The following is a 25,886-nucleotide window of genomic DNA, read 5'->3' as shown; positions in this document are numbered from 1 at the left end:
TTACTTATGTCGACAGGAGGATTCTGTACAGTCATGCTCAGATGACTAAAACATACAATGGTGGTTAATAAAATGGTACTTTGGCTGGAAGTGCTGCATGAGAACCAGAGTTTGTAAATAAAGAATTCTTATGTTTTCCTGAAGACAATAGAAAGCAGAAGAGTAAAAAACTTCAGACGTGCCCTAGCTGGTTTGGCTCAGTGGAAAGAGCATCAGCTGGAGGACTGAAGGGTTCGAGGTTTGATGCCAGTCAAGGGCACTTACTTGGGTTGCAGGCTTGACCTCTGGCCATGGGCCCTGGTCCAGGTGTGTATGAGGCAACCAATTAATGTGTCTCTATCTCATATATGTTTGTCTCTCTGTCTCTCCCCCTCTCTTCCACCCTCTATAAAAGAACAATATCCTCCGGTGAGGATTAACAAAATTAACAACAAAAAAGGCTCTCTCTCTCTCTCTCTCTCTCTAAGAACAATTTTTTAAGTTTTGTTGATACAGTATTGTTATCTAAAGACACAATGTTGTACAGCAGATGTAGAACGTATTCAACTGGCGTAAAGGAAATTTTATACCGTTATACAGGCTGATTAGAAACTCCCTCTACCTCCTTCCCCCCAACCACTAGCAACCACCATTCTATTCTTTTGTTTTTATGAGTTTGACTACTTTAATTTTAAAAAAATGATTTTAGGAAGAGGTAGGGAGAGAGGGGAGCAGAAGAGAGCGAGAGATGGATGGGAGAGAGAAACATAGATTGATTGCCTCCTGCATGTGCCACTACCTGGATCGAACCTACAACCAGGGTATCTGACTGGGAATTGAACCTGCCACCTTCTAGTGCATGGACAATGCTCCAACTAACTGTACCACACTGGCCAGGGAAAGTTTGACTATTTTAGATATAAGTGGAATCATGCAGTATTTGTCCTTCTGTGACTGGCTTATTTCTCTTAGCCTAATGTCCTAAAGGCTAGAGATGTTACCAGGCTCTACTCTAATCACACTTTGTTGTTTACCCCTCCCCTCCTTTTACCACTCAGGCTTCATCTTCTGCTAATTTCATAGCCACTGAACTCCTGCTCATTGTTCCCTTGCCCAGCTCAAACACTCTAGGTATGTTCTGGCCCCAGAAACCACTTCTTTCCCCCACTGTTTTCAGGTGATGCATAAGCATTGCCTTAGTGAGGACTTTTAAAGTTTCAGCATATCCTCTCCTCCTTGGTTCTTTCTAGTTAATGTTCCTGACTTATTTTCTCTCTATCACTTCCACTATTATATGTTTACTAGAGGCCCGGTGCACAAAATTCATGTATGGGTGGGGTCCCTCTGGGTGGCCTGCAGGGATCAGGCTGAAACCCGCAGTCCAACACTGCCTGCAGCTCCTACCTGCTGCTCCACCTCATCCTGGCCCCACTGTGCCTGCCGCAGGCTCCCGCCCAATCAGTCCCGATAGGGAGAGGCTCGTGCTGCTACAGCAGCGCTCGCCAGTCATGAAACCTGCATCTGGTGCCCTCCTAAGGGGAGTGGCCTGTGGGATCGGGCTGAAACCGGCTCTCTGACATCCCCCAAGGGGTCCCAGATTGCAAGAGAGCCCAAGCCAAGCTGAGGGACCTCACCAGTGCATGATCGGGCTGGGAGGGACTGCAGGAGGGCTCCAGGGTGTGCCCAGCCCATCTTGCTCAATCCTGATCAGCCAGACCCCAGCAATCCCCTGGTGGTCAGTGCACGTCATAGTGAGTGGTTGAGCAGCCTTAGCATATCATTAGCATGCAAAGATTGGTTGTGCAGTTGTTCTGCCATTCAGTTGATTTGCATATTACCCTTTTATTATATAGGATCTCTTTAATTATACAAGAGTAAAATCTCTATAAAAACAGGGATTTTAAAAAAAATGTATATTTTTGTCTTACCAGCATCTAGAACAATGTCTGAGATATAGTAGGCATGCAGGTACACTATGTTTTTTAATCAATGAATGAATACATGCAATTATGAGCCAGTTATTTAGTACACAATGTTGAAAAAAAATTGAATCCTGCCCTCTGCCAATAAATAAACTAATAAAAATATGTCAAAAATGAGAGAGGTTTGTTTAAAGAGTAAGTATGGAACAGGGGGTAGGGTGAGTGAGGTACTCAAGTTGGGCTTCCTGTAGGAGGTAGCATCTGAGTATGACAAAGTTAGCCTAATGAAGGGAGGAGGAGAATTTTAGAGAAGAGCTTTCTAGATAGAGAGATAATATGAACAAGAGCAAGCTCTAGTCACCTACTGTCGTATATTTAATAATGCATCCATTACTGGCTAACTTCCCTCTCCTGTATCACTTTGTCTTCAACTATCCCTTTTCCTTCAAACTCTCAACAAACTGCTGGTCATTAAATCTTGGTTCAGGGTTGGCCTCTGGAAGAACCCAGATGAAGACAGTGATTCTTACCCAAACTCTAGAGAAAAAAAGAAATGACAAAGTCTTTGGGAGATAATAAAGCAAACCAGATTGGCTGGATATAGGATTTGAGGTGATTATTTGATAGCAAAGGAACTTGAATTCTAGGTTAAGGGATTTGTTTGGATTATTTCCAAACTCTTTATGAAATCTTTGAGTTTGGGGATGAGGAAATCAAAAGGATATCTGAGTCTGATGAATCTAGCTGTGGCATCTAATAGTATAATACTGGAGGCAAGGAGGAAACAATTCCAACAGCATAGTTAGGGTATTCAGAAATGCATTAGTGAGGTGGCAGTGAGAATGGAAAGGAACAGATGAAGAGAAAATGTGAAAGAAAAAAAAATGACAGGATTTGTTGTCAAGCTGTGTGTACTGCAGGGTTGTGTGTGTTGCAGGGCCATGTATGTTAGAGAGCAGAATTGTCATTAATAGAGATGAGGAAACTGTGAGTGGGATCTGGATTTGATGAGTTAAAGACATTTGCACTTTGTGCCAGTGGAATGTTCAAGGAGACATGTTCAGCAGACAGCTGGAAATACAAGAAGGCAGGAAGGATTTTGTTTCAGAATTGGGGCTCTTTCAGATGGTGATACATGTGTCTGGCTATTTTGAAAACCCCAAAGAAACACTTGCTTTATACAATTCTTACAGTCCTCACCTTGTGACTCTCAATAGAGAAGGGTGAATGTCATGGTAACCTGCAATGCTTGGCAGACATTGTAGTAGAAGCACACACACACTGTGATGTAGAGAGACTGTAATTGTCCATGAGAATATGAGGGCATGAGGGAAGGCAAAAAGCTAGGTTTTAACCATGCAAGTTCTTGAAGATACTGGACAATAGGAAAGCAAGAAATCAAGTTTAAGGAGTTTGACAGAGTCTGACCCAGTACAAAAGTTAGGAGGCTGAGATGTGGCCAAAAGACCAGCCATTCTTAGCAGAGAATTCAGACTCAGAGGATTAATGCTATTTGCTTTCAGTCTAGTTTTTTAAAAAATGTTTTTATTGATTTCATAAAGAGGAAGGGTAAAGGAGAGCTAGAAACATCAATGATCAGAGAGAATCATTGATCTGTTGCTTGCTGCATGCCCCACACCACAGATCAAGCTTACAACCCCTGTACGTGCCCTGACTGGGAATTGAACCGTGACTTCCTGGCTTATATATTGATGCTCAACCACTGACCCACACTAGTCAGGTTCTGCCTAGTTTTATCGAGTGGCGCTGGCCACACTGAAGGTTATTAAGGAATCCATCTCTTAGCTTTTTTTTCCGTTCTAACTAAAGCTAATGACAGGTCACACTTTCCATTTCTTTACTTGTTACTCTTCTCTGAACTCTCTCCAATTTTCCTTTTAAAAAACTGAGACCAAACCTTTAAAGCACTGTAACAACTGGCTTAGTTCTGGGCACAGGAAATTATTCTTTTCTAAAATGTCACACTCCAGGCAACATTTCTTTGCAGGTTTTTCCACCTGTTTTTATTTGATTGATGAGAGAGAGAGAGAGAGAGAGAGAGAGAGAGAGAGAGAGAGAGAGAGAGAGAGAGACTTGTTGTTCCACTTATTTATGCATTCATTGGTTGATTCTTGACCTGAATAAAACCTGCGACCTTGGTGTATTGGGATGACACTAACCAACTGAGCTACCCAGCTTGGGCTTCCACCTTTTTTTAAAAATCATGCTAATTTTATTTTATTTTTTTATCACCATTTATCTACTCTATGCCTTCTTCCATCTTCACCCACCCCTCCCCCATATCATGCTAGTTTTAGACAAAATGTGATCAAATTGGGACATATCTTTTTCAATAATTTCTTTGTTTTAACTTCAAAGGTTCAGAGTTGGAAAGGGTATTGGCTCAAATCAGGCTTCCCCACCCCTTTTTAGGAAGATAGAGGTAGAATACTGCCATATTGCCAGTCTGAGTCTTTTTGTCCCATTAAACAGTTCATGTCAAGAAATATATGAGGCAACATCTTCACGCTTTCTCTTTTATTTGTGTTTTTGCCCCTGCTCATCCCAGCAGAATAAACACTGGATTAGCTAAAATGTTGAGAAGTAATACAGAAAAAAAGAAATTTGCTTAGAATGGCTGGTTAGCCAGAGATGGGTAAGATTCCTCAGGGAAGGAACAACCTAAGACAGGCACAGTCGCAGAGGGGCCATCAGGAGAGAACTAGGGGGTCAACAGAGGTGGGGCACAGACCCTAACCCCCCCAACTTTTCAGGGGCCTGAACCTTCACCCCTTCTGAGGGAGGTCTCCTGCCCCCATGGCTGCTTCTCTTCCCATGCCCAGCTCAAATCGGGACCCAGGCAACAGACAGAGACTTGGCCAACAGCAGCTGTCTTCTCACTGCAACAAGACTTGTTTGAGTTGTCTTGTACCCATGGTGTGGGGAAGTGGGTTTTTGATATCTAAATCCACCCTAGCACCAGGAATGCTCAGGGCCTACTCAAGAAGGCAAATAATCCTTTCCACTAATATTTACAGGGTAAAATAAGATTGTTGTTAGAGTATTAAATTTGACAGTAAAATAGTAGTTAAGTTCTCAGACTAATTTAAATTGGCTAAGTGAAATAAGCGAATATTCTAGAAAAATTAATGGTACTGGACAAAAAGCTGTTCCTAAAGTGTTAACTAGAATTTTTATTGGTAGTTCATCTCATGGTAAAATTGCATAACATGTAATGAACCTAAAGCAGACATATTTTAGTGCAAAAAATTAAAATTTAAGAGCTATCAAGTCTACATTATAAAAGTTCCAAAAGCCTCCTAATATTTAAATCAAAAAAGGGGGGACAGTAGGAGAATATAATGTAAGGAAAAATACCTTGTCAGTAAATTACATCTAGAAAATTTTTACTTAAGAAAATTAACTTTCATTTGTAATGCTAACAGCAAGACACCCATGAAAAACACACATGGTGTCAAAACAAGCCAAAGGAAAATTGTTTGGGCAAAAAATGAAAAGGATCCCAAGTCAAATTTATAGAAAAGATTCCTTAATTAACTTTTGGTCGAGAATATGTTTGTATATTTTCAGAAAACAACTCCAAGACCATGTGGATTCCTGCAACAGAGAGGAATTGACAGGACTGCTCCAGCCATGAAGACAGAAGAGAAACAGTCCAGAGATGGAAGATGCTGATGACGCCTTGCCATACTAGCAGTCAGCAGCTGTGTGTCGCTGCAGGTTGCCAAGGACCAAACCAGAGAGGGTCGGACCTGCATTACCACCATTTGTCCACCATCCAGAACTGAAATATCATTGCTGACATGTACACATAAGGAACAGTTTGACATTGAAATTGGGACTCAAAAGAACTGTTGGCCCAGTTCTAGAAACTTACTACAGACTGATTCATTTGCCTCTCAGCATAACCATTATTGCTTGTCTCATTTTTGGTTCTTATAAGTCTACTTCTAGTATCACATGATCTCACTCATCTAGGGGAAATAATGAACAACATAAACTGATGAACAAAAACAGACCCGGAGACAGGGAAGCATCGATCAGACTGTCAAACCTCAGAGGGAAGGTAGGGGAGTGTGGGGGTAGGGGGAGAGATCAACCAAAGGACTTGTATGAATGCAAGCCTAATCAGTGGTCACTGACAACAGGGGGGTGGGGGCATGCGTGGGGAGGGGTTTGGGATGGGAATGGGGGGATGAGGACAAATATGTGATACCTTAATCAATAAAGAAATTAAAAAAAAGAAATTTGCTTAGAGATGAATGAAAACTGGAAGCAGGGGAGGACGCGCCAAGGACCCAAGATGGCTCGGAGATCTCTGGGAGCAATTTTCCAGGTGAACTGAAGGAGGATCTTGTAAGGCATAGCCCCAGGTTACACCGCAGGCCTCCAATTACGCAGGATTTACAAGCCACTGTCTAAGGCTCTCCTGGCACTGGAGAAGAAATGTTCACTGGACAGTAAAAACTTTCAGTTTACATGGCAATCAAAACAAGGCCTTCCTTTTGCAGGGAGAAGAAACTTGGCCCCTGAATTTAACAGGGGAGGAGTAGAGGGATTCATTTCCATGCTAGCGTCTGGCGAGGTGCCCTTGCTCTAAGATTGATGAGGATTTACAGTTACTCGGACAAGGATAGTATCCAAATGCAGAGAAGAGCCAAGTCTCACCCTTAGTGGCTGACGGAAAGAAAGCGTCTGGTGCTGGGGCAGCAGAGGCAGGAGGGGAGCGCCGCCCGCCCCCTGCTCCTCCCCGCGCTCGCAGGCCCACTCCCAAACTAAGCACACACTTCCCGGTTCCAGCCAGAAGCCCTGCGTGCGCCTCTACACGTAGCCGCAGACGGTCCCTAAATAGGTCTGCGTGGAGCAAACAGTCCCAGACGTGGGGCCGGAAACCGACCGCACAGGCGCACGCAGCGGCGCGGCGGCTCAGCGGCGGCCAATAGCCAGGGCGCGGCCCGCCCCATCGCCTCCCCCTGGGGAAGCCTATAAGTTGCCCGCCGCGCCCCGGACGCCTTCGCGAAGGACCGATCCTGGCTGCTGTCCGGCTCCCCACACTTGGCTCGCTCTTTCCGGCCATAGTCGCCGTAGTTGTCGGCCGGGAAGGACCTGGACACTCCGCGCTCTCGCGAGAAGTTCGCCGCCGCCGGGAGGTGGGGGTGCCCGAGCACGCGCGGGCCTTCGAGGGGCCGAAGATGGGGGGTTGCACTGTGAAGCCTCAGCTGCTGTTGTTGGCCCTCGTCCTTCAGCCCTGGAGTCCCTGCTTAGGTGCAGACTCGGAGAAGCCCTCCAGCATCCCCACAGGTGAGCACTCGCGCGGTACGCACCCGTCTCCTGAGGCTCGCTGGGGGCAGTCCATTCATCCTTCATCTCTAGGCTTGGGCCTTGCAAGGTGAGTAGGTGGGTAGCCCGTCTCCCCAGCACCGCAGGGGTCAGTAGATACTCTGCGCTCTCCAGGCCCTCCGAGGTAGGTGGGATGGACTGCTCCTCTGCACCAGACCGAGTAGTTCTCCTCCAGAACAGCTCTCTGTGTTGCTGCTCCCCGGGGCAGAGTGGGGGTGCCCGCCCGCCCTCGCTACTCCTGGGCAGAGTTGGGGTGCCCGCCCTCACTGCTCCTGGAATTCCCAGTAACCTGAGCGCAGGAATTTTTGTACTGCAAGTCGGGATTTCCTTTTGGTCTTGCAGGTCCCTAGGCACCAACACCTTTCTTGCAACTCTTCTTTTTCCTCCTTTCCTGGAGGTGCATGATTCATCCGTGTTGGACGAGGCAGTACTCCCTCCCTGACCTAAACAGTGTATTTTCTGATTGATGGTGACACATTCCTTCCAAGTGCCCCAGGACGCAGCGGGTAACACCTAACCTCTTGCCAAAAACAACTCTCAAAACTGGTTGTTTTCAGTAGGGCTGCCTAACTACTCAATACCTTTAGGCAGCAGCTTTCCTCCTTGGGGATTTGGAGGGGAAGCTGTGGACACAGATTCTCCCCTTAACCACCCTTTTCCTAAACCTGGTGCCGGTTCTTGTTTTCAGAAGCTGGATTTGCAGTGAATTGGCAAGTTCATGTAAAACAACACTTTTTACATTTAGCTAGATTAAAGACAGTCTCACCACATGTTTGTCTAAACATAACTTTGCTGCCATTTGTCATACATGAGGTATTCTTGCAGTTTTCCACTTTTGTGCTCAATTATCTGAAATTAGATCTTGCATGTAAATGTCCTGCTATACTTTTTTTTTTTTTAATTAGGATCATTTTGGCTCCTTCCTTCCTTCCTTCCTTCCTTCCTTCCTTCCTTCCTTCCTTCCTTCCTTCCTTCCTTCCTTCCTTCTTTCCTTTTCTTTCTTTCTTTCTTTCTTTCTTTCTTTCTTTCTTTCTTTCTTTCTTTCTTTCAAGTACATAAGCCACTTTTCTGCTTGAATTTTGCTTTTAGGCTTAAACTCAGAAGTAATAGTTTTGTCTTTATCTTTAAAATCCTCACCTGAGATATCTATCTATCTATCTATCTATATATATTTATATTTAGAGAGGAGGAAGCAGGGGAGAGAGAAACAGCAGTGTGAGAGAAAAGCATAGGTTGCCTTCCTTATATGCCCAACCAGGCATGGAACCCACAAACTAGGTGTGTACACTGACCAGGAATCAAACCTGCACCCTTTTGGTGCACAGGAGGAGGCTCCAAACAACTGAGCCACCTGGCCAGGGCCTATCTTCATCTTTAAATGTTTAAGAAGACTTAAATGGGTAAACATGTTTTTACATTCCTGCTTTGTTAGCTTGAGAAACTTCAAATGGGTTTCTGTCAGTTAATACAATGCTTTTCTTTCTCTCAGATATATCTGATGGTTTCAAAATGGATTTTTGAACCCTCTGTGGTTCCTTTAAATTTGAACTGAATTTTTTCATGACAAACTTTTTCTTTTAGTGTATCAGCTAGAAAATAGGCAAGTAAATGTCTTTAGCATACATGGAAATGGAGACATTTCAAAAAAACTTCACCAGAAAAATGACTTTCTTTATGAAACACCCAAGGAATCTTACTGGGAAATAAAATAACCTCTAAGGACTTTGCTACTTTTATAGGGACCTCTTCAGCCTTTGTCTATTTTATTTCATTTAATCACCAATATCCTTTACTTTTTATAGAAGACTTTTTTTTGTTGCTGCCTTTAAGTTTACAGTCCAAATCACCTTCCTTTCCCACTCTGGTTTTTAAATTTCATGGAGCTGCACAGTAAAGTTTTAATGGACTATAACATCAGAGACAGGGAATTTCAGATATGAATGTTTTCCTAAGAAGATGACCATATAGAACCCATTGCTGAAATCTGAGGACTGGTTGCTTTTGGTGGGTGGCCATGGGAAATTCAATTAACTCCTAAATACAGAAAAATATTAATTTATAATACATAGAGCCAGCAGTAGCCAATTTGGTTATAAACTTTTTTAAGGTAGATGTGATAAGCTAATAGATATAGATGGCACACTGATTGATACTATGGCTAGAATTCTGGGCTATGCTCTGTTTTCTCCCTAAAATACTTCAAGTGAAAATTATTTAATAGGAAACTTTTATTTGTCTATGTAAATATCAAGTAAACTCTAGAACTATAAGTTGTGTAGCTTCATAGGAGGTCTGTAAGAAGAGTGCTTATCATCTCTAACTCCCTGTATTTGTCACCATGTCCCAGTTAGCTATGAAGAAATAGTTTCTTGGCCCTATTGACATTTTGAGCCAGATAATTATGTATTGTAGGTGTTGTCCTGTCATTGTACTTGGTTTAGCAGCTACCTTGGCCTCTACCCACTAGATGCCAAGAACACCCTCTTCCAGGTGTGAGAACAAAAAAGGTCTCAAAATGAAAATTGGCCAAATGTCTCCTGAAGGGATGAAAACCACTGGATTAGAAAAATATGTATGTGAGGCAATGTTGCATTATAGTGTTATTGGAATGATAATAGCAACTCTTTTTTAAAAGTAAACATTTGTAGTGATTTTCCACTGAAGGAGAGAATGTACTAGTTGAATCACATTAATCAGAATTTGAAATAAAGTTTTTCCTAGCTTTGATGCTGTGTATTGACCAAAGTTAAGAACACTGCTTTTTGTTACATTTACTGAGCATTCTGCTGAGCGCTATTTTTATTCCTTTTTGGTTGTCACTTTGTTTTTACCATGGAAAGAATCTAAATAAGATTCTGGTTAAAAACAATCATTTTTCTCCTAGATTCATTTATGGAATTTTACCTTAAAATTATATACCCAGGACCTCCCTGGTCACAGGGCTGACTGGAAGCCATTTCTGTTTGTTCTTCCATAGCGATTCCCTGAGACCCCACCCCATCCAATTTGCAGCCCCACCTGACCTGTGTACAGTGGCTTTTGCATATGAATGGCATGTCCCTCCTCAGGCTTCAGACTTTGCTAAAATCTCTCAAACAAGCTGCAACTGGGTCAGGGAGCCCCAAACCTATTAATAAAAGACCCAAGACCTGGCACTAGTACCAGCCTGCCTTGCTTCATAGCTAGGCCTTGCCTGGGCACTTCCAAACCCAATACAAAAAGGAGGAATCTGCAGATCTCTCTGTAGCTCCTGCTTGGTGGCTCCAGGCAGTGGCTGACTTTGCACTTCCCCAGAGACCCAAGAGCCAATGCACCTAGTGGTCAGTGTCAGACCATACCAGATTGTAGCTCTACACATGCAAGTGACACACTCAAGGGGCAGACTCAGCACCAAAGCCCCACTGAAGCAAGTGCTTCTCCATAGGGATGTCTCCTGCACAGTAGCTCTCCCACTGTAGTCGCTGGTCACCACAGCCAATTGGCCTGGAGTTCAGTTCCTTCCAGTGACACCAATAGCAATCAAGTCTCAACTACAATAAGACTGTGCACACAGCCCACAGAGGGGTGCACCAGGAGTATCCACCTCAGGTTATTGGGGAGGCTGAGCCACTGGGCCCTATAGGACACATACTACACAAGGTCACTCTATCAATTCAAGGAGACATAGCAGCTCTACCCATTACATAGAAACAAACACAGGGAAGCAGCCGAAATGTGGAAACAAAGAAACATGTCACAAATGAAGGAAATTGAAGAAAGCAAACTATGGGATATAGAGTTCAAAACCACTGTTATAAGGTTACTCAAGAATCTCCTTGAGACCTCCAAGGGACTTTAGTGAGCATACACAGACTGAAATAAAGAATAATTTACAGGTATTCAACTGTAGAGTAGAGAATTCTGAGAATCAAATCAATGATTTGAAATATGAGGAAGCAAAAATCACCCAAACAAAAGAGCAAAATGGAAAAAATTTAAAAAATGAAGAAAGTAGCCGAAACCGGTTTGGCTCAGTGGATAGAGCGTCGGCCTGCGGACTGAAGGGTCCCGGGTTCGATTCTGGTCAAGGGCATGTACCTTGGTTGCGGGCACATCCCCAGTGGGAGGTGTGCAGGAGGCAGCTGATCGATGTCTCTCTCTCATCGATGTTTCTAACTCTCTATCCCTCTCCCTTCCTCTCTGTAAAATATCAATAAAATATATTTAAAAAAATAAAAATAAAAAATGAAGAAAGTGTAAGTTTGACATGCTTGATGTAAGGAGCTTCTGGGACAAATTCAAGCATACCAACATTCGCATCATGGGGGTGCCAGAAGAAGAGCAAGATATTGAAAACCCATTTGAAGAAATAATAACAGAAAACTTTCCCTAACTGGTGAAAGAAATAGACTTACAAGTCTAGGAAGCATAGAGAGTCCTGAACAAGAGTAACCCAAAGAGGTCCACATCAAGACATATCATAATTAAAATGCTAAGGGCTAAAGACAAAAGAGAGAATCTTAAATGCAGCAAGAGAAAAGCAGTTGGTTACCTACTAGGGAGCACCCAAAGGACTGTGAGCAGATTTCTCAATAGAAACTAAGCAGGCCGAAGGGAGTGGCAAGAAATATTCAAAGTGATGAATAGCAAGGACCTACATCCAAGATTACTCTATCCAGCAAAGCTTTCATTTAGAATTGAAGGTCAGATAAAGAGCTTCACAGACAAGATAAAGCTAAAGGAGTTCATCACCACCAAACCAGTATTACATGAAATGTTGAAAGTTATTCTTTAAGAAGAGGAAGAAGAAGAAAAAGATAAAGATAAAAAATCCTATATAATAAAGAAGTAATATGCAAATTGACCATCACTCCAACACACAAGATGGCAGCCCCCATGTGGTCAAAGATGGCTGGTAGGGGAGGGCAGTTGAGGGTGATCAGGCCAGCAGGGGAGGGCAGTTAGGGGTGACCAGGCCGGCAGGAGAGGGCAGTTAGGGGTGACCAGGCTGGTAGGGGAGGGCATTAGGGGCAATCAGGTCGGCAGGGGAGAAGATTCTTAATTTATGTTTGTTGCTTTTAGTCCACTCAGAGAATTATGAAAAGTAGCATGCAGTCAATGAGATTGCTAGCTGCTTCTTTTCCCAGGATTTAATTAAATTCACTGAGCTTCCTGTCTCTACCCAGGATCATACACTACACTACCATGTAGTGTAGATCATACACTAGACTACCATGGTCTTGCAATTTACCAGTGAATAATCAGGCAAGGCCTTGTTTTTGAATTGTGGTGGGCAATTCTTCTCCATATGTTATATTTTTTGCTCTACTTTCCCTGCTCATTTCTGAATTCCTTCAGAAATGCATTCATTGGTTGGATACCATGATCCTCTTTTTATACATGCTGAAATGGAGATTTGGAATGGTTATATAACTTGCAGAAGATCACATAGCTGTAAAGCAACATGAGAGGGGCACGTGCCCTTTCTTCAGTCCATGCTCCATGTCTTTCTTGACCTCTTTATTGTTTTGTTGGACTTTGGGGCCTGTGGGCATTAGAGACCTAAAGAAGCAAAGGAACTCATTGCTAAAAGAAAAGGCACATGCCTTGTAGGTTTACATTATGGGGGGATAGGTAAAAAATGAAGGCAAACTGTGACCCAGGTCAGGGTGACAAACTATGGACCCAAGGCCAAATCCCATGGGACAGATATGGCTACTTGTTTAAATATGGTTGGTGAGTTAACAATGGTTTTTACATTTTTCAATGGTTGAAAAATAGCAAAGGAAAAATAATGTATTGTTCCATGTGAAAATACATGAAATTCAATTTTCAGGGTCCATAAAGTTTTATTGGCTCACAGCCACAATTATCCATTTACATATCGTCTGTGGTTGCTTTGGTGCTAAGTGTACAGTTGATTAGTTGTAGAGACTATATGACCTTCTGCCCTGTAGACAAAAGTTGTGCCAGCCTGTGCCTTAGAAGGCGACAGTCCCACTTAAGCTGTGGCTCATGCAGATCTTCTGCTCCCTTGGAAAGAGCCAGACTCTGGACAGTCACTGTGGGCTCTGGGCATTTGAGAGGCCTGTTATTTATTGATTTATTTTTTAAAGATTAAGGTGCACAGCCTGATAATTTGATTTACATATAGTGTGGAAATTATTACCACATTAGGTTCAGTTCACATCTATGTTCTCATATAGATACAATAAAAGGAAAAGGAAAACATTTTCTTTGTTGATGAGAGCTCTTAGGATTAGTTCTCTGAACAACTTTTCTATATATAGCGCACAGCAGTGTTAACTGTAGTTAGCCCTAATCTTATGACTGGACATTTCTACCTTTTGGAAAGGCCTGTTTTTCATTTTAGACCTTTGAATTCAAACATAGAACTTCTCTGTTATACCATTTTAAACATGACACTTGATGCTAACTAGACAAGTACTTTGGTGTAAATAGTGTGCTTATGATCAGAAATGAATGAAACACTCTGATGGCTATTTGGAAAGGAGATGCATATTTCTTCAGAGCATGTGTGTGTTTTTTAGAAATTTGGTCTAGAAACTTGATTATAAATTTGTGGCTAGGTTCCTGGCAGGAAATGATTAACACATTTATCAATGAGTACTTTTATTCTTCAACTGTTGCTATAAATTAGGCTAAACTGAGACATTGGTTTCTTTAAAAGTGAAAGATATTTTTCTGTTATACTAACTTTTTTTTGTGTACGTTATGTGCTTACCTCACTAAATTAAAGTGAAATGATTGAACCGATAATCAGAGCTATTGAGATTTTAGTTACCCAAGAAATAGATATCCAGAGCAGTAGAATCGTAAACAGTGTTATGATTTGTTGTCCTTATACTACTTACTAGCCAAGACCCATCTTTTGCCACCTGTGTTTCGTAATCATGCTACTGAAAGTGGTCTAGGAGTACAGAACTGATTATTACCCTACTAGAGGCCTGGTGCACGAATTCGTGCACCAGTGCGGTCTCTCAGCCTGGCCTGTGGGATTGGGTTGAAACCGGGTCTCCAACATCCCCCGAGGGGTCTTGGATTGTGAGAGGGCACAGGCCAGGCCAAGGGACCCCACCGGTGCATGATCGGGGCTGAGGAGGGATGCAGGAGGTTGGCCAGCCCAGGAGGAACCGTGGGAGGGCTCCAGAGCATGTCCGGCCCATCTCACCTAGTCCCTATTGGCTGGACCTCAGCAGCAAGCTAACATACCGGTCGGAGCGTCTGCCCCCTGGTGGTCAGTGCACATCATAGTGACTGGTCAACTGATTGACTATTTTCCCCCTGGTGGTCAGTGCACATCAGAGCGAGCGGTTGAACTAGCATATCATTAGCTTATTATGCTTTGATTCGTTGAATCGCTGACCGGTTGTCCAGACACTTAGCATATTAGACTTTTATTACATAGGATTAACAGTGTTACAAGAATGCCCCTTCAAAAAATACCGTTTATAATTTAAAAATACAGTAACTTCAAATAACTTTAAAAAATATGTTTTTTATTGATTTTAGAGAGAGGGAAGGGAGAAATATAGAGATAGAAACATCTATGGGCTGCCTCCTGCACTTTTCACACTGGTGATCAAGCCTGCAACCCAAGCATGTGCCCTGACTGGGAATTGAACAGGTAACCTCTTGGTTCATAGGTTGACACTCAACCTCTGAGCCATCCTGGTCAGGTTCAAATAACTTTTAATGTTTCCCACTCAGGGTAACTTTAAAACAAAATTCAAACAGCAAAGGTATGTTCAAACAACTATCATGGGAAACTAAATGGTGAGGAAATGTTTGTAACAAACATGGTTGAGTTTCTAAAGTGGGCCAGAGTTGAAATTAAATTTCATTTGTGATATTAATTATCATGTTGACTTTACTATTGCTTTTATTATTTTGGATGCATAAGACATCCTAGTGTTTATTATATTAATTGCTCATCTGTGCATTTTCTTTATGATTACATTCTCAAACATTTAAAAAGAATTGTATTTATTTTCTAGTTACTACTATTATGTAATTACTAGAGGCCTGGTGCACGAAATTTGTGCACGGGGGTGGGGTGGGGTGTGTCCCTCAGCCCAGCCTGCATCCTCTCCAATCTGGGATTCCTCTCACAATCCAGGACTGCTGGCTCCCAACTGCTTGCCTGCCTGCCTTCTTGATTGCCCCTAACCGCTTCTGCCTGCCAGCCTGATCATCCCTAACCTCTCCCCTGCCAGTCTGATTGCCCCTAACTGCCCTCCCTTGCAGGTCTGGTCACCCCTAACTGCTCTCCCCTGCCAACCTGGTCCCCCCTAACTTCTCTCTCCTGTAGGCCTGGTCCCCCCCAACTGCCCTTCCCTGCAGGCCTGGTCGCCCCCAACTGCCCTCCCTTGCAGGCCTGGTCCCTCCCAACTGCCCTCTCCTTCTGGCCATCTTGTGGTGGCCATCTTGTGTCCACATGGGAGCAGCCATCTTGTGTGTTGGAGTGATGGTCAATTTGCATATTACTCTTTTATTAGATAGGATAGAGGTCTGGTGCATGGATGGGAGCCGGCTGGTTTGGCCTGAAGGGTGTCCTGGATCAGGGTAGGGGTTCCCTTGGGGCGTGTGGCGGCCTGGGTGAGGGGCCTGTGGTGGTTTGCAGGCCATCCATGCCCCCTGGCGACCCTAGCAGAGGCCCTGGTATCTGGGATTTATTTATCTTCTATAATTGAAGCTTTGTAGCCTTGAGCGGAGGCCAGGGCAGGCCAGGAAGCTTGGCTTCCTCCATTGCTCCGTGGCCACAGCCATCTTGGTTGGGTTAATTTGCATACTCGCTCCTGATTGGCTGGTGGGCATCGCTTGTGGGCATAGCGGAGGTACGGTCAATTTGCATGTTTCTCTTATTAGTGTAGATCAGTGGTTGGCAAACTCAGTCAACAGAGTGGCAAACCGCGGCTCGCCAGCCGCATGTGGCTCGCGAGCCACAGTTTGCCGACCACTGGTGTAGATTATTATTTTTTAATTCTCACCCAAGGATATGTTTAGAGAGAGGAAAGGAGGGAAAGGAATATTGATGTGAGAGAGAAACATCTATCAGTTGCCTTTTCTACGTGCCCCAAACCAGGATCAAACCCATAACCTGGGTATGTGCCCTGACGGGGAATCAAACCTGAAACCTTTTAGTGCATGGAGCAACGCTCAACCAACTGAGCCACCCATCTAGAGCTACTTACTACTAATCCTAATATATAAAAAGCCAAGGGCTGTCATGACCTAAATGACCAGACAGATGACTGAACAGCAGCCTGCATGGGGCGACCAGGCCGGCTGGGGGGCGGAAATTGGGGGTGACCAGGCTTGCAGGGGGGAAGTTGGGGGTGGCCAGGCCAGCAGGGGGGCATTTGGGGGCAACCAGACTGGCAGGGGGGCAGTTTGGGGCAACCAGGCTGCCAGAGGGGTGCAGTTGGGGGCGACCAGGCTAGCAGGGGGGGGCAGTAAGTGGCGACCAGGCCAGCGGGGGGAGCAGTTAGGGGCAATTAGGCCAGCAGGCAGAAGTGGTTAGGGGTGATCAGGTTGGCAGGGGGGGCAGTTAGGGGCGATAAGGCAGGCAGGGAGGTGAGCAGTTAGAAGCCAGTGGTCCTGGATTGTGAGAGGGATGTCCGACTGCTGGTTTAGGCCCGATTCCTTAAGCTGGCAGTCTGACATCCCCTGAGGTGTTCTGGAATGGAGAGGGTGCAGGCTGGGCTGAGGGGACCCTCCCCACCCCCCGTGCATGAATTTGGTGCACTGGGCCTCTAGTATGTTATAAAGTTCTTTCCAAAGACAAAGAGGGTTTTCCTCTGATTTAAAAGCTGTGTTTTGCCCCTCTGTGCTATGACACCCATTTGGTAAAGATTCTTGTGGCACAAAGGGACTTTCAAACACATGCAGTTTATTGCTCTCACCACCACCCCCAGTCAGCCCCAGACATTCAAGGACACTAAAGCGATTTAGAAAAGACATTTTGCTACATAGCTTCACCCTCTGCAGGCACAACAGCAAGTGGAAGAAGTTTGTGGAATCCTGGTAGTCTTGGGTTTCTTTTTTTAAATATATTTTTAATGATTCCAGAGAGGAAGGGAGAGGGAGAGAGAGACAAAGACATCAGTGATAAGAGAGAATCACCTATTGGCTGCCTCCCTCATGACCCCCCTGGTGATTGAGCCCACAACCTGGGCATATGCCTTGACTAGGAATCAAACCATGACCTCCGGGTTCATAGGTTGATGTTCAACCACTGAGTCATGCTAGCTGGGCATTTTTGGGTTTCTAATTCTGGGACATTGTTCAGGAAAAGTCCCAGAAGCTATACTTCTTAGTTCCATTGACCATCGAGTCCCAACACAGAGCCCATGTCCTATCAGCCCACTGACTAGTCTATTTTGCTGTTTTGAAGCCAAACTTGCATGGGTCCTTAGGGTGTTAATTACTTACTGGTGCAATACACTGGGCTAAGAAGGGAGCCAGTTACTTTTAGGTATTTTAAATCTATTCTCTAGCTGTTTTTTTGTATATTTGTGTTGTTGTTTTTTTGTTTGTTTGTTTTTTTTAGTTTACACCAGAGGAGTGAGGCTATTTTATTTTCTCCGTTTTTAGAGAGTGGAGGGAGGAGGGAGGAGGAGAGAGAGAGCAAAGAGAAAGATCCATGTGAGAGAGAAACATGGATTGGTTGCCCCCTCCACCATGCCCCGACTGGGGGCAAGGATCAAACCTGCAACCTAGGTATGTGCCCTTGACTGGGAATTGAACCTGTCACCCTCTGGTGCTCAGGCTGATGCTCTAACCAATGATCCATGCTGGCCAGGGCTCTAACTGGATTTTTAAACATGTAATCATATTTTTTTCTGATTCTAGCAGTATACTAAACACCAGCACTATTTTAGCATCCCCAAAAAAGGAGCAAATACAGAATTTAAGTAATTCCTTAAAACATAGAAGCAGGCTATCAGTTTAGAGGCAGACTAAAATGCTCTCCCTAATGCCTTCCCTGGGGAAGTCTTAAAGAGCTATTAAGATGAGGGCAAACTGGCCCTTTGATGGGATTTTCCAGTCACGCCCAAGCCAGCTGTGAGGCCCCTCGTCTTCAGAGGTCTTCTCTCTCCATCTCTAGCCTTGCTGGGTCATTTCTGGCCTCAAGTTGGCACCACAGCTGTGACCAGAGTGCCCTGCCAGTCCAGACTCTCTGAAATTCCTGTCAGCCATGTCTGGAGAAGGACAATTCTCCTTTCTTCTTCGTTTAGTTTAAACAGGGCTGGAATTTTTTAAACAGTGACTTTACTAAGTAACCCAGAGCAAAACAAAAAACCTGAAACTGGAAAAGCACCAAAGCAAAGAAATGAACAGATTTACAAAGTAGAGACTCAGAATTCTGCTCTCCTCTGACTCTAGCTGAGCCCTGCATACCTAGCATCCTAGGGGCTTAGGTTCTGTGTCCTCGGTCAGCTTTTCTTTCTCCACTCTTCTATTCCACTCTTTACTTCTCATCACTTTCTTTTACACACAGCTCTTTCTTCTCCAGGCTTGGAGTGCAGGAAGTCCATGGATAGATAGGTATTAATAAGTCATGAAATAATAAAAATATATGTATTTTGTCTCTGCCCCCAGTTCCTGCTGTTATTTGGTGTTTGACTTTGGTTCCAGACACAAGGCTCTTGGGTGACAGGAGCATTTTTGTTCCAATGAAACAGCTCTTGGTGGGCTCTGGGATAGGGGCTGGTTACTAGAAAGACAAAGCCAAGATTAGAATCTTAGAACTGTGAGTCCCACCCACAACCTTCTGAAGAGAGAAAGGGGTTAGAAAATAAGTAATCATTCATGCCTACATGATGAAGCCTCTATACAAATCTCTGAAGTACGGAATTTGTAGAGCTTCTGGGGTGGTGATACATTTATAATCCAGGAGGTGGTGCACCCCAACTCCATGGGATCCTTCCTGACCTTACTTACTCTATGTATCTCTTCATATAGCTATTCACTTGTATCTTTTAAAATACTCTTTGTGGCCCTAGTTGGTTTGGCTCAGCAGATAGAGCATCGGCCTGCGGACCAAAGGGTCCTGGGTTCGATTCCAGTCAAGGGCACGTACCTTGGTTGCAAGCTTCTCTCCAGCCTGGGCCCTGGTCAGGCCTCGTGCAGGAAGCAACCAATCGATGTGTTTCTCTCACATTGATGTTTCTCTCTGTCTTTCCCTCTCTCTTCCAATCTCCCTAAAAATCAATGAAAAAAATATCCTAAGGTGAGGATTAACAACAAAAAAAAATAAAGTAAATAAATAAACTAAAATACTCTAGCCAATTATTGAACCTGAGAGGGTCTTGGGAACCTCTGATTTGTAACCAAGTCATACAGAAATTGTGGATAACAGGGACTTACTACTTGCGATTGGCATCTGAAGTGGGAGCAGTTTTATAGAATTAATAATTTTAATCTGGGGGGTATGCAGTCATTCTGGTTGAATTGAATTGAATTGAATTGAATTGAATTACAGGATACCCAGTTGGTGTGGGAGAATTGATCAGTGTAGGGGGAAAAGCCATATCTCTTGTCAGAAGTGTTGTGTGTAAGTAATGCAGGAGAAATGGTTTTTCCTAGACATGAGGAAGCTAGACATTTTTATACTTTCATGAAGGACATATCAGCATAACCGTAGCTAGTACCAGGGGTGGGGAAAGTCTGGCCCGTAGGCAGAATAAGGCCCATGAAATCATTTCGTCTGCCAAGCATTAGGGGTGAATTAATTAAATGTTTGACCAAACATAGCAGGCTAATTTTTGAGTTGATAATTTCATATGACCCACAAATGATGTTATAAATATCCAAATGGCCCTTGGCAGAAAAAAGGTTCCCACCCCTGGTTAGACAGTCTGGGTTTTTTTTGATAGGTGGAAGTTTTCATGTATTTTTGTCTGTAAGTCTTTTGGTATTGCTTTAATTCTTGGTTTTGAGTAATTTACATTTGCTAACATGAATTGACATACTTTCATAAATCTACATTTATTTAATTAACTAAACTTCAAAAATTCTTCCAGAATCCATTTCCTCTCTAGAAGTAAATATCTCTTCACTTCTTTTTTTTAAAAAATAATTCCCCCTTTTCATTCCTTACAATAGTTTACAGTATAAACATGTTTTCATGTTATAAAAGGTTAACTCATAAGTTTACGGTAAGGATAAAGAAAAGTGTTCTTTTGAAGATAAACACTTATCCAATAATTTTTATGAAACATGAAAACTTTCCATTTTTCCTTAGTTGTCAGAAAGCTGAAAGCTGTCTTAGTGTTTAATTTCAGAGATGTTGCTTCCAAAATTCTCAATACAGTTATTCATCTTGTAACCTTTATCATTTAACAATATAGTGTGAATATTTTTAGGTAGTACTATACATGACTTTTAAAACTCTTTTTTTAAAAAATATATATTTTATTGATTTTTTACAGAGGAGAAGGAAGAGGGATAGATAGTCAGAAACATCGATGAGAGAGAAACATCGATCAGCTGCCTCTTGCACACCTCCTACTGGGGATGTGCCCGCAACCAAGTTACATGCCCTTGACCGGAATCGAACCTGGGACCTTTCAGTCCGCAGGCTGACGCTCTATCCACTGAGCCAAACCGGTTTTGGCTATACATGACTTTTAATGACTACTTAGCATTCTTCCAATGGATGTACCACAATTTACTTACACATTGTTCTAATATAATATAGCAATGGGCATCTTTGTTTAGAGATGCAGATAATTCCGCAGGATAAATTTTAGAAGTGGGTTTGTTCCCGGAAAGGTGGTACCACCATATTCATTTTTTTCATAGAAAGTAGAGAAGTAAAAGAAATATCAGTAGAATATTGCTACTTTGACAAGAACACCCAACTACAGTTGTATACGTATAGTAGTTTCCTGGGAAAGGTCAGTTAGTTGACAGTTGAGCTGTCCTTGAAAAGTCATTTGGCAGTTCTGATTTCCCATCTGCTTTCTCATCAACTGGGCAACGGCATATTTTTTTATTTTTAAATTATTTTTTCTTTTTTCCCCCTTTATTGATTAAGGTATTACATGTGTGTCCTTACCCCCCATAAGCCCTCCACCCCCCGATCGTGCCCTCACCCCCTAGTGTCTGTGTCCATTGGTTAGTCTTATATGCATGCATATAAGTCCTTAGGTTGATCTCTCCCCCTTTCCCCCAACTGCCCCTGCCTTCCCTCTGAGGTTTGATGGTTTGATCCACGCTTCTCTGTCTCTGGATCTGTTTTTGTTCATCAGTTTATGTTGTTCATTATATTCCACAAATGAGTGAGATCATGTGATATTTATCTTTCTCTGACTGGCTTATTTTGCTTAGCATAATGCTCTCCAGTTCCATCCATGCTGTTGCAAATGGTAAGAATTCCTTCTTTTTTACCGCAGCGTAGTATTCCATTATGTAGATGTACCACAGTTTTTTAATCCACTCATCTGCTGATGGGCACTTAGGCTGTTTCCAAATCTTAGCTATGGTAAATTGTGCTGCTATGAACATATGGGTACACATATCCTTTCTGATTGGTGTTTCTAGTTTCTTGGGATATATTCCTAGAAGTGGGATCACTGGGTCAAATGGCAGTTCTATTTTTAGTTTTTTGAGGAAACTCCATACTGTTCTCCACAGTGCTGCACCAGTCTGCATTCTCAACAGCAGTGCAAAAGGGTTCCTTTTTCTCAGCATCCTCTCCAGCACTTGTCGTTTATTGATTTGTTGATGATAGCCATTCTGACAGGTGTGAGATGGTACCTCATTGTCATTTTGATTTGCATCTCTTGGATGATTGGTGACTTTGAGCATGTTTTCAAATGTCTCTTGGCCTTCTGTATGTCCTCTTTTGAAAAGTCTCTATTTAGGTCCGTTGCCCATTTTTTCATTGGATTGTTTATCTTCCTTTTGTTAAATTGTATGAGTTCTCTGTAAATGTTGTAGATTAAACCCTTATCAGAGATAACATGGGCAAATATGTTCTCCCATGCAGTGGTCTTTCTTGTTGCTTTGTTGATGGTTTCTTTTGCTGTGCAGAAGCTTTTTATTTTTATGTAGTCCCATTTGTTTATTTTCTCCTTAGTTTCCATTGCCCTACAGGGGTGGGCAAACTTTTTGACTCGAGGGCCACAATGGGTTCTTAAACTGGACCGGAGGGCCGGAACAAAAGCATGGATGGAGTGTTTGTGTGAACTAATATAAATTCAAAGTAAAGGAGCGGAGGGGAGAGCAAGAGAACCAGAGAGAACAGCCGGATCTGGCCCGCGGGCTGTAGTTTGCCCACGGCTGGGGCTGTATTGGTGAAGATATTGCTTTGGCAGTGTCTGAGATTTTGCTGCCTGTGGATTCCTCTAAGATTTTTATAGTTCCCCATCTTACGTTTAAGTTCTTTATCCATTTTGAGTTTATTTTTGTGTATGGTGTAAGTTGGTGGTCTAGTTTCATTTTTTTGCTTGTATTTGTCCAGTTTTCCCAACATAATTTATTGAAGAGACTGTCTTGACTCCATTGTATGCTCTTGCCTCCTTTGTCAAATATTAATTGAGCATAGTGCTTGATTTCTGGGTTCTCTATTCCATTGGTCTATATATCTGTTCTTATGCTGCCCCAGCCCGCGGGGCAGCAACGAGGGCACGCAGGAACCACCTAAGAGAATGAAACAAACAAGGAACGCGAAGAACGGAGGCAGGACAAGGTTCTGATCAAGCCTCGTTTTTTATCGAGTGTTGCGGTATATAAGCACTCAGGAGGGGAGGGGTAGGATAAGGAGTTGCCATGGGATGATTGGTTGGGGACTGGGTATCTGTCCTAGCTGATTGGTTATTCTGATGTGGGAGGTTCTTCTGGCCCTTGGCGCGCGCGGGCTTTTTTGGCGCTCAGGCTTTCTTTGTTCTTGCTCAATCAGGAAGTAGGGCTGACCAGGAAGTGAGACCAAACTGCTTTTATGGCTCCCGGCATCTCCTCCCTTTCTGTTTTTAAGCGGGAGTGGGCTTTAACCGAGCAAGGGAGTAGTGACCCGGCTCCTCTCGTGGGTTTCCCAAGCCCACAAGTATCTTTTGGGGAGGAGAGGTAGAGCCTGAACTTAAGGCCAGAGAGCCTTCCCTGCGGTGGCTGTGCCTGTCTTAGGTCGGGAGACTCGGGATACCTGGTTTAACGCCTGCATTACCCGTCATTGGCTTAACTGAATCGCTCTGATTCAGTGCCTGTCTTAGGTTGCAGGTAGGGCCTATAGAAGAGCCCTTCAGCGTATGCCGTCTCCTCTTGTCTTCATGGCTGAATTATTTCCTGCTAATTCCTCTCTGTTGCAGGAATCCACATGGTCCTGGAGTTTTTTTTTCTGAAAATATACAAACATATTCTCGACCAAAAGTTAATAAAGGTGTCTTTTCTATAAATTTGACTTGGGATCCTTTTTATTTTTGCCCAACTAATTTTCCTTTGGCTTATTTTGACACCATGTGTGTTTTTCATGGGTGTCTTGCTGTTAGCGTAACAAATGAAAATTAATTTTCAAAGTAAAAATTTTTCTAGATGTAATTTACTTACAAGGTATTTTTCCTTACATAATATTACTCCACGATCCCTCCTTTTTTGATTTAATTATTAGGAGGCTTTTGGAAAATATATAATGCAGTCTTGATAACTTTAAATTTTAATTTTTTGCACAAAAATATGACTGCTTTAGGTTCATTGCATGTTAAGCAATTTTACCATGAAATGAACTACAAATAGAAATTTTGGTTAATACTTTAGGAACAGCCTTTAGTACAATTAGATTTTCTTGAATATTCCCTTATTTCATTTAGCCAATTTAAATTAATCTGAAAACTTGACTATTTTACTGTCAAATTTAATACTTTAACGACAATTTTAGTTAATGGAAAGGATTATATGCATCCTTGAGAAAGCCCTGAGCACTCCTGGATTTAGGCTAGATTTAGGTATAGGGCAGCTGCCATCAACCACTTCTCTGTTGCCTGGGTCTCAGTCTTAGCTGGGCCAAGTCTCTTGTTGCCTGGGTCCCAATCTGAGCTGGGCATGGGAAGCACGAAGCAGCCATAGGGCAGGAGACCTCCCTCAGAAGGGGCGAGTGTTCAAACCCCTGTAATGTTGGGGGGGTGAGGATCTGTGCCACACCTCTGTTGACCCCCAAGTTCTCTCCTGATGGCCCCCTGCGACTGTGCCTGTCTTAGGTTGCCCCTCCCTTGAGGAGTCTTACCCGTCATTGACTAACCAGCCATCCTCCGGGGCCAAGCAGGGTGATGTAAGGTTCAGTTCTGTCTCCTTGGTAGCCTATGCCCCTATGGCCTCCATGCCCAGCACCTGCCTTGGGATCCCCCCACTGGTGGGGGGCCCCGGCATTGATCATATATCTTGGGGAACCCAGGTTTCTTCTCCAGGGAGGGCCCAGCTCACACCATTGTGCGAGAGACAGATCTATGGTACCATCCAACATGAGGTTTCAAACTCAGAATGAACTGAAAACTCAAGCAACAGCTGTGGGCAATTGAATTGTGAGAAGAGGGTTCCTTTTGACAAAAAGGGCCAATATAGAATGCTCAAGTACCTTCCCAAGGGGCCTTTCACACAGTGGAAGGAATTGAATCCTTTCATGTCCCTTTTAAATTGCTGCCAAACATTAAAAAAATTTTAGATTTTTAAGTTTGTTTGGATTAATTGTACAATATGCTGTTTGTAAAATATCAAAAATTATAATGACATTGTAGAATAATACCATGCAATTTCAAGTGTATTAGATGTTTTAAAAGGATTTCTTTTAAGAAGAGAGAATAATTTTCTTGTATTACTCTGGGCCCTTGGAGCTTTACAAGAATTATCTCTGTTAAGGCCTTGAAATTTTAACATGGAAAAAAAACACAAACAAACAAATATTTATATTCATATATGATTTACTAGTTTTTGCATCTGCCATTCATATGCAAACTTGTTATCTACTTCCTGCTGGTTACTTGCCTCAGGGTGGGAATTTCAAAAGGGGCTGCTTAAAATGCCTTGGGAAACTAGCTTTAATTTGTCTCCCTGTTCATCTTCACCATCTTTAAAGCTAAAATCTCTAGGGTTTTTATTCTGTACACAGAAAAGTGTCAAGCCCAGTTCAAAAACTATGCACACTCGTTTTTAAACTGGCTTTTTCCCTTTACATGAGCACAGAAATCCCCGATGCATTTATGAATTTGTAAAAACTTTAATTCAGTAGCTGGAAAAAGGAAAGATGGCGAATATGAGGCCTCTTATGGTGGCTTTCTTGGGGAGTGGTGTCTATATTGGATCGACACGTGTCTCTCCCTTCCCCTACATCCTGCTTACTTTAGGGGAAGTTTTTGCAACAGATCTGGCCACATTTTTTCATGCTTAAAAGACAGATCTCAAATTTTTTCTTTATAACTAACACCCAATTTGGCCAAGATCAGAATCTTCCTGCGTATTATTTTATGAATTTTAAAGAAAACTTTTAAGTAATCTCATTGCCGGAGAGCAGATAGCTTTGCCCTCTCCTTCCACCATTGAATTTCTCCACACCAGAGGCTGTTTCAGGAGTGGAATTTCATTTCTTATTATAGATGTTAAATTCCAAATACAAACTAAGATTTTAATTTG

At 43.0% G+C, this 25,886-nt stretch overlaps 1 protein-coding gene across 5 annotated transcripts in view; it reads left to right on the top strand.

The window, feature by feature from the left end:
* The first annotated feature begins 6,797 nt into the window (after positions 1–6,797).
* Positions 6,798–25,886, top strand: part of PLOD2 (procollagen-lysine,2-oxoglutarate 5-dioxygenase 2) — a 294,498-nt gene continuing 275,409 nt past the window's right edge. For 2 of the 5 annotated variants that reach the window (XM_080654018.1, XM_080654021.1), the window contains exon 1: positions 6,846–7,223. In XM_080654018.1, the coding sequence (XP_080510144.1) occupies positions 7,115–7,223 (109 nt within the window). In that variant the 5' untranslated portion in view covers positions 6,846–7,114. Of the gene's footprint in view, positions 7,224–25,886 lie in introns of all 5 variants that reach the window. The other 3 variants (XM_080654017.1, XM_080654020.1, XM_080654019.1) reach the window with 3 other exon arrangements.

The sequence above is a fragment of the Plecotus auritus genome (genome assembly GCF_963455305.1).
Source record: "Plecotus auritus genome assembly, chromosome: 2".
In the NCBI taxonomy this organism is placed as follows: Eukaryota; Metazoa; Chordata; class Mammalia; order Chiroptera; family Vespertilionidae; genus Plecotus; species Plecotus auritus.
The sequence above is the reverse complement of the archived record's forward strand: the minus strand, read 5'-3'. Positions and strand labels throughout refer to the sequence as shown.